We start from the raw sequence: 9,158 nt of genomic DNA on the forward strand, positions 1-9,158 counted from the left end.
AAAAAAAAAAAAAAAAAAAAAAAAAAGTATCAAATATATCAGAGAAAGAGAAGAGTGCCTGGAACTGCTTGAGCTTTTTGTGATGTTTCCGGTAACAGAGGTCTTTGCAGCCCATCAACGCCGATTACGATTGCCTTTTTTTCTCGTCTTTTTTTTGTTTATTTGTTTGGCTCGTAACTTCGAATTGTCTGATCAAGCATCCATAAAAGTAAGACAACATGCCACTTTGCACGTGGACGAGTGAAGGAGTGGTATGTCACTGCTGAGCTAGCCAGCTGTTTCCATGTAGAGCTTTCTAGTATCATCTGGTATATGGTTCGAATCTGAAACCCTCCCTCTTGAACGGCGGTTTTCTGAGTTGTTTAAAAAAAACAGAATAAGAAAATTGTTGACGAGGATGACTGACTATATAGTCATTATCAGCAAACCCCAACTAACTAAAATTTGATGTCTATCAAGTCTCAACATTTTGTTTCGTATCCAAAATTTAAAGAGAACCAGAAGAGTTGAGCAGCATATTATTGTTTTCCTTCTGATACTGAGTAACAATCAGTTCCTATCCGATTCTCAACAAAAAAAAGGGAAAGAAAGAGAGAGGCTTGCAAAAGGAAATTAAACACATCTTTCTTCCTCTCTCTTTCTTAGTCACATCTCTTTACTCCCCCTCTCTGCTCCCCTCTGACAGTGTAATGCTCTCAAGTTGAGACACCAGTGAGGCGTTGTCGCTAGCTGCTGCCGCTGGACCGGACTCTGAAGACTCACGATGCAATCGATACTTGTCCCAATCTCCTCGCCTCCTTAATGTTTCACCCTACAATCCCATCCACATTCTACCGTTAGCCTTTCTTTTCCACTTTACTTGTCATATTATACGCATCAATGAATGAGAAGAGATGAGGAGCATCTTACGTACATTAATTTCCACGACTTGTGAACTTTTCAGCGCCTCCAATATAGTCTGGATGTTGTTGGTCAGCTCTGCAAGCTGCAAAAGTTACAAACATTTCAAAGAGTTACTCTTTTTTACCGGCAGTACACTCACTCATTCAACTAAGACTACTTCCAAGGTTGGAGTAGTTCGGTCACGCAAACATACAGCTTTTATAAGCAACACCTTTATACAATAACAAATACTTTCTGCAGCAGGCATGTCAGCTTCAGAATGAATGATGACTAAGTGTAAAACAAATGAGGAGGGAAAACCACTTACTCTCCTAAACCCTGCTATAACTCTAACAGGAACCCAACCTTCATCATTCATCTGATCCCGCAAGTGTTTATCTCTGCTCAGGTTATCAGCACTGCATTAAAAAAAAAAAAAGGATTACCAAAGGATAAAGTTTGTAACCCGTAACTAAACGGTAGAAAGGTGGGAACACAAGCAAACAGCATGGTAACTAACTGCAGAAAAACAAACTGAAACGATTACCTGAAATAATATTCTACTTGTGTCAATATCTTATTGTACAAGATGGCATCAAAACTAGAAAGAAACAGCGGTAGAGGTGGGAAGGGTCCAACTAAACCTATCGGCTCTGGAGATGGATGTGGCATAAAGACATGCGGTGCATAATCTGAAGATGTAACATTTGCAGAATTAGAAATAGGAATGTATGAGATGAGAGAGCAAAACAAAAAAAATGACGAAAACCATTTACCTGAGTAGAGCATGGGGCCACCATATTGAGGCGCTGCCAAATATTGCGCACTAGTGGCAGGAAAAGATGGTGGCCCCATGAGCATCATCCCAATACCTCTCTGCGGTTGCAAGTGCATGTCTCTCCCGGTATGGTTACGGTGAGAAAACCCGCTTTGGTTCCCCTCATGATCATAATGGCGCCTGTTTCCATGGCCTTCCCCACGAGGGTAAGAGCTGGTGTTGCGATTCCTGTAAGAAGTACGGGAAAGGTAAAAGGCACCCCTTTGGCTGTGATTCTGATCTCTGGTGCTAAAAGGAGGAGGAGCAGGGGTTGCATTGGAGATGTTACTAGTGGAAGATGATGTGTTGTTGTTGTTACTCGGTCGAAAAGGTTTCCTATGGCCATTAACAGTATGGTCTTCAGATGAAGTAGCTGCAACACTCGAGCCAGTAATGATGGCATTGGAAGTAGAATTGAGAGGAGTTCCACCAGCCTGCAGTATATTAGGATAATGAGTAGCAAAAGAGAAAAGCGTATTACTATATCTACAGGCATTGACGAAAGGACTCTATAATATGCAAAAAAAGAATGAGCTGTGACAACCCCTAAGCCCTAGATAGATACTGGTAAAGTAAATCCCTAATACATTAAGTGATCAGATAAAAAGAATCGGTGGTGCAATGAAAATCGGAGAGGCGTAACAAACAGGCGGGGGAAAAAAAAGAAGGTACCTGAGGAGGAGGCATTGGCATTGATGAGGATGAGGAAGAGGAGGATCCATCAGAATCGAAAGAGGGAGACTTGTTGGAAGAAGGCCTAGCAGTAGCAGTAGCAGTAGCAGTAGCAGTAGCAGTAGAAGAAAGAGAGAGAGCAGGCCAGGATTCGGAGGCGCCCATGACAGGGGCGGAGGAGGGATGAGATTGAGAATGAGAAGAAGGCATGTTCCAGACAGGCTTCTTCTTATCAGCAATGTCCAAGTCAGAGGAAGTGTCGAAGGGATGATCATGGGGAGCAGGGATCATCCAGGGAGAGGGATCGCCGTGACGTGATCGAGACAGAGAGGAGGAGGAGGAATCAATGGAGAAGCGAGATGCAGAATTAGTCGCCGTCGTAGCCATCTTGTAACACGGAGGTGTAGAGAGAAAGGATCCAAGAAGCTCTGCTGGGATTATTTGGAATCTGAAACCGCCAGAGAGAGAGAGAGAGAGAGAGAGCTAACAACGCCGGTGGCTCCGTTCCGGAAATTGTTGTGTCATGTGTTGTACCGGATGCTGGATACTTGAGTCTCGTGCTCTGAAGATGATTCTCTCATTTCTTCGTCAATGACTTTTGTTTTAAGTGTTGTTGATGATGATGGATGATTTTCGAAATATGAAGAAAATTTTACATGTTACATATAATTTAGAAATTTATAAAAGAATATATTATTATCGTTGTGAATTGTGATGAAGACTTCATAGTTTTATCAAAACTTAAAAATTTTGATGAATAATTTTGAATTTTTAAAGATTTTCTAGACATGTATACGAAGGACATACATAACTTTTTTTTTATCAACACTTTTTTCTTTATTACAAAGTTTTATACAGTATATTGTATATTTGTATTTTTGGGTCAAAAGTTCTAAATCTTCCATAATTGGTGAAATACCAAATAGTGTTGCAGTACTAAATTTTGATCGATGGTACGAACTACAAAGGATATAGGTGATACGAAATATCGCATTACAAATAGATGTGGTACAAGATCATACAAATAGATGTGGTACAAGATCTTGACAGTACGTACAAACATGGGTTGACTGCGTTTGTTTTGTAATACACAGGCATTTTATGTAACATTAGAGACATTACAATCCTAACCAATGGGTTATAACTACCATTTCATGTAAACCAATCAATTAAAGCTTCAATATTTAAAACCAAGACTTCTCTCTCACTTAAGTTGTTCCACAGCTACCATTTCATTTAAATTATAGCCTATTAGTATAAAAGAGGCAAGTTTTATAAAATGACTTTACAAAACCTAATCTTTTGACTCTTTGATGCCGTACGTTGGGCTGGTTTACGAGAGGCCCAAATGCTTTACATTAAAAGCATTCTACAAATCGCATATTGTTTGAAAAACCCTAATTCTGCATAGAACTCGATCTCAGGAGCAACACATTCTTCTACACCCCTTAACCCTAATTATGGCCGATGGTCGTTGGTCGGATCTTCCTATGGACATATTAAGATCTGTGTTGGAACGTTTGAGTTTTGTCTATTTCAACCGCGCTAAGATGGTATGTTCGCATTGGTATCTGTGTTCGAAACAAACGTCGCCTCAAAAAAGCGGATCTCCAATGCTTATTATGTATCTAGAGGATGGTGGTTGTGGTCTATACCACCCGAAGGAAGCTAGGGTTTACAAAACGAAGGGAGACTTACCAAAGATTAAATTCTTGGCAAACTCAGGTAACTGGTTCTTGGTTCTGGATTCTAAATCCAGTCTCTATATTATAGATGTACTTAGCCAGAAAAAGATCCATCTTCCACCTCTAGAGTCGATCAAAGGTTGCCAATATAAGCTTAAGAGGGTCGGAGATAAAACATTCAAGGAGGTAGGAACCCGTGGCTCTGTCGTCATCCTCCATAAAGCCAGAAATCTGAGAGGTCTTTTGTGGGTAGACAAGAAGAAGGAAGAGTTCGTTGTTGTATGGTACTTCCATAGGATCAAGTATATGACTGAGTATTTAGCCTTTTGCAAGAATGCGGAAGATCATTACCATGAGATTCCAGCACGCTTACAAGACGTGTCTGATATGGTACTACCTTGTACTGGTGACAGTCTTTACGTCTTAACGACTAGTAATCACATTCGAAAACTCACATACAAAGGTTTGATCAAGGATATTTTAGCACCATTTTGTTTGCCATCTCCTCCGACTGGATTATATGATGATGATGAGTGTCGCTATAACATTGCTGTTAGACCATCAGGAGAAGTTTTGGTTGTCATGAGCATCTTTTACGGGTCTTCAAGGCCTTGGATGTTTCTTCTTGATTCTTTTTGGATGTTTCTTCTTTACAAGAAGAACCCTTATCGAGTCCCGGATAATCGTTTCTACAACATGCTTGTTAAGGTAGATTCTTTAGGTGACGAGGCTCTGTTTCTGGATTTGGGTATCACCGTGCCTGCTAATCGTGACCTTGGTATCGAACCAAACTCTATCTATTTCTCTCGCACTCGCCATGCTGGTTTCTCTTTCCAGAAAAGTTCATGCCTTGACGTATGTGTGTTGAACATCGCAACAAAGACCCTCAAACGTTGTTTCCCGGGTTTCTTAAACATAAAGCTCAAGGATGCTCGATGGTTCCTTCCGTCTTGATGATTTGTTTCTTTCTGCATGCCTTTTGTGGTGTTTCTTAAGAGATTTCTCTACACTTTTTGGTTATATGTGTCTAGTTGCCTTTCCATTTTCTTTAGAAAATAGTTTTGGGACCTCAAGGTTCTTTAGTTGGCAATGTTGACATGGTGAATGAAAAGAAACACTTTAAACACACACTACTACTAAACAATTAATTGCCTGCCAAAAAATTATACTATTAATTTGATTGAATCTAAAAACATTCAGTTACTTTCTTCGATAGACTTTTCCATGTTCAACATGACCTACGAAGTATTCCTCACTCATCCAATGTTTTTGCGTAACTAATCTCTAAAACAACTTGCTAAAAATTTACTGTTTGTTTTCTAATGGTAGGAACCGTGGTGACATGTCCAAAAGGTGTAAATTAATAAGAAGAAGAAGAAGAAGAAGTGGTATATATATATAATTCATTGGATTGGACTGGAGTATAATAAAATATATAGGCGGCAAATCACAAAGGCAAAAGGAGGACAGAGCAGGGGATGAATTCAGCAAGAAGATTGGCGTCGATGTACTTGGAGTGGATGGCTTCCATACTAAGAACCACCAGCTCCATCTTGAGCTCATCTGCCACCTCTCCTATTATGGCCGTCGCCTTTTTCCCTTCCCCAAGCCTCTCCAACAGCTTGAACTCCTCGAACCCACCTGCCACATCATCTTTCTTCATCTATCTGGATATGATTCCCCCAACAAACCAACCAAAAAAAAAACAATCAATCCCAATAAAAATTACCTTGAGATAGATGCCACCGGATGCTAGATACTTGAGTCTCGTGCTCCGAAGATGACTCTCTTTTTTCTTCGTCAATTACTTTNTTTTTTTTTTTTTTTTTTGAGTGTTGTTGAATTCAATGTTGATGATGATTGGATGATTTCAGTACTAGTTCAGACAACAATAAAAAAATGGAGGGATTCTTGCAACACTAGTAACTTACCTACAACTGTGATATCAGCTCCATACTTGTTTGCCAAACTAGTTGTTGTAGCAGCAGCCTTATCCCATTATCCCAAACCAAACCAAAAATTAGATGTCCAAATTCTTAACAAAAGAGATAATAAGAAAGAAAGGCAAAAGCTAAGCAAAACCTGTCGGGTGCCTTCAGAAAGATAAGGATTCCGATCAATCACTGGGAGAAGAAGATGCTTCACATTACTGAATGCATCACCTCCCACTGGACTTACTTCCCCCTGCGCTCTTGCTGCCACACCTAAAGACACAACTAATTTCAGATTTCGCTTCATTTTTTTTTTTAAAAACACCGCCGTCTCCTTTACCTAGGCTATTATTATTCTAACACTGTAAATTCCAAACTTTCTATGGTGGAATATGCAAAACAAAAAAAAATTGGGGGACTTAGTGGACTAGTCTCCCACAAATAAAAGGAAAAAAACCCAAACAGACATGAAAATTAAAAGTAGATAAAAAAAAAAAAAAGATACCTTTGAGGGAGACGACGACACTGCCAAGGGAGAGCTCCCAAGGTTTAGATCGAAGACAAGAAAGAGAGTGCAGAGTAGAAGAAGAAGGGAGTTTGGAGGGCGCAACGAGAACAGAAACGGCGGCGGCGAGGGAGTGAGCAGATGCCATAGAGATTGAGGAGATGGAGTTTACCCGCAGCTAATCAAATCAATCGACGCACGACGAGACGATTCCAGAAAACAATACAGTACTGTACGACACACTAGAGTCCCTTATAAGATGTTGGGCCATATTATAGATATAAAAGGGCCCATATAATGGAAGCCCAAGCGGGGATGATGGTCATTATTCATCATTGGTTGGTCAAAACTCTCAATAGGCCTTTACTGTAATAAGATGGAGAGATTAGTTAATGTGGCTGGCTAGTGGCTAGTGTGAGGAGGGAAATCGCATGAAAAATGTAATAATGAGAGAGAGAGAGAGAAGAAGAAGAACAGCTAATGAATGTATCCACACCACATGGGGGTTGGAGTTAAGGAGTGCACGTGCACACGTATGTGTGTTTTTCGTCCTTCTTTTTTTGCGGGTGCGCAATAGAAGAAGAGAAATAGTGGGAGGGTGTGAATTGCAAAAAAAAAAAAAAGATGCAAAGGGAAAAGTGAATGAAGAAGAAGAAGAAGAAGAAGAAGAAGAAGAAGAAGAAGAAGAGTATATGTTGTTGTTTTATCAATCTTGAGGGAGGGAGGAGGCCAGGAGGGTCTGCAATAATAATATCTGATTCCAGCATATTATTTTATGAGTTTGGAACAGAGAAAGAGAAGCAGAGAGTTCATCCCTGTCCATTCTTTAAGGTTTCTTTCTCTTCTTCTGAGTTCTCTTCTCTTCTGTTGTGTTCCTAATAAAAGATCTGAAATTCTTGTCTAGAAGACTAATTTTAATTCTTGTCTATCTTTCCTTTCTTTTCATTTTTTTTTTCTTTTTTCTTTTGTGGCTTTCGGTATCTCTCTATCTATCTATCTCCTGGCTATTAGCTACTGTGATAGAGATCCACACCACATGTTACTTGCTTCTTAGTTACTACTGCTAGTTTTCTCTCTCTCCTTTGAGATCTTCTCCATCATCATCATCATCATCATCATCATCATCCAGTTCTTGGATCTTCTTCCTTCTTCTTGCTTGCTTTGTTATTCATTTCTTTTTTATATATGTATGGTGTGAATGAATGGAAGTTTCCGACTCTGCTGCTGCTGCTGCTCTGTCTCTTCTTCTTCTTTTTTCTTGTTTTTTTTTTCAGCAGAGTTAATTTATATCAGAATCGGTGGTCGGGATGACGGGACATGAGATGAGATGTTATCCTTCTTGATGAACTTTTTGACCGCTTGTCTGCGGCCCTCTTCTTCTTCCTCCCCCTCCCTAAGTTACTCTGATTCCAAAGGCAAACAAGACGGCCTCCTCTGGTACAAAGACTCTGCTCGCCACCTCGTTGGTGATTTCTCCATGGCCGTTGTTCAGGCCAACAACCTCCTCGAGGATCAGAGCCAGGTCGAATCCGGTCCTTTGAGCACCCTCCCTAATTCTGGTCCTTTTGCCACCTTCGTTGGCGTCTATGACGGCCACGGCGGCCCTGAGACCTCCCGTTTTGTCTACGATCATCTCTTTCCCCATCTCAAGAGTAAGCAAGCCCACTTGTACTTGTAGTACCTTAGAGAATGAATGGGATGGGAACTCAATTATCCTTGTCTGCAGGATTCGCAGCGGAGCAGGATTCCATGTCCGTGGATGTGATAAGAAAGGCCTATGAGGCCACCGAAGAAGGCTTCCTAGGGGTGGTGGCCAAGCAGTGGGCAGTGAAGCCACATATTGCAGCTGTTGGTTCATGCTGCCTTGTGGGTGTCGTGTGCGACGGGAGGCTTTACGTGGCTAACGTTGGGGACTCCCGTGCGGTTCTGGGAAAGGTCGTCAAGGCCACGGGTGAGGTTTTGCGCTTCAGCTCTTAGCTGAGCATAATGTGAGCATAGAGTCTGTGAGGCAAGAAATGCACTCCTTGCATCCTGATGACTCCCGTATTGTCGTCTTAAAGCACAATGTCTGGCGTGTTAAGGGCCTTATTCAGGTCAGGTGCCTTTCTCTACCAAGTCCTGATCTAATGTGGTGTTCTTTCACAGAGAGTTAATTACAGCCTCAAATGTCAATTCTTGAAAGCCTTTGTTCCTTTCTTTCTTGTGTGTGTTTGCAATTTGCAGGTATCACGATCCATAGGAGACTTGTATCTTAAGAAAGCCGAGTTCAACAGGGAACCGTTGTACACAAAGTTCCGGTTGCGGGAGCCAATGAAAAGACCAATCTTGAGCGGGGAACCGTCGATAACCGTGCATGATCTCCAATCCGACGATCAGTTTCTGATATTTGCATCTGACGGACTCTGGGAGCAGCTCAGCAACCAAGAGGCTGTTGAAATCGTTCAGAACCACCCTAGAAACGTATGAGACACAATCAGTTTCAGTTACATATGAATTTTCCTAACTACGGATTAACAAAGTGAGAATGAATGTTGATTCAGGGGATAGCGAGGAGACTAGTGAAAGCGGCGCTGCTCGAGGCGGCCAAGAAAAGAGAGATGAGATACTCTGATCTTAACAAGATTGAGAGGGGAGTTAGGAGGCATTTCCACGACGACATCACTGTG

At 41.2% G+C, this 9,158-nt stretch overlaps 4 protein-coding genes and 1 pseudogene across 4 annotated transcripts in view; 2 read left to right on the forward strand and 3 right to left on the reverse strand.

Annotated features, from left to right (window-relative positions):
- Window positions 1-194, reverse strand: part of LOC104727428 (heavy metal-associated isoprenylated plant protein 27) — a 1,563-nt gene extending 1,369 nt beyond the window's left edge. Inside the window, exon 1 of the mRNA XM_010446534.2 lies at window positions 59-194. Coding sequence (XP_010444836.1) covers window positions 59-115 — 57 coding nt within the window. The 5' untranslated portion in view covers window positions 116-194. The remainder of the gene's footprint in view (window positions 1-58) is intronic.
- On the reverse strand, window positions 631-2,758 carry LOC104729114 (la-related protein 1B-like). The gene is made up of 6 exons (XM_010448005.1): window positions 2,372-2,758; window positions 1,659-2,133; window positions 1,430-1,574; window positions 1,211-1,301; window positions 914-985; window positions 631-811 (listed from the first exon to the last, which is right to left on the reverse strand). Exons 1-6 carry the CDS (start codon window positions 2,756-2,758, stop codon window positions 656-658), a joined length of 1,326 nt encoding a protein of 441 aa, XP_010446307.1. The 3' UTR covers window positions 631-655.
- Window positions 3,791-5,544, forward strand: LOC104727431 (F-box protein At5g25290-like). Its single transcript, XM_010446536.1, has one exon. It carries the CDS (start codon window positions 3,832-3,834, stop codon window positions 5,008-5,010), a length of 1,179 nt encoding a protein of 392 aa, XP_010444838.1. The 5' UTR covers window positions 3,791-3,831; the 3' UTR covers window positions 5,011-5,544.
- LOC104727429 lies at window positions 5,431-6,640 on the reverse strand (the record flags this gene model as incomplete). The annotated part of the gene is given in 5 exon segments (XM_010446535.2): window positions 5,431-5,697; window positions 5,786-5,863; window positions 5,988-6,045; window positions 6,139-6,260; window positions 6,493-6,640. Coding segments are annotated over 5 exon segments (600 nt in total). The 3' UTR covers window positions 5,431-5,503.
- The window catches only part of LOC104727432, a 3,083-nt pseudogene continuing 1,048 nt past the window's right edge, over window positions 7,124-9,158 (forward strand).

The sequence above is a fragment of the Camelina sativa genome, chromosome 11 (genome assembly GCF_000633955.1).
Source record: "Camelina sativa cultivar DH55 chromosome 11, Cs, whole genome shotgun sequence".
NCBI lineage: Eukaryota > Viridiplantae > Streptophyta > Magnoliopsida > Brassicales > Brassicaceae > Camelina > Camelina sativa.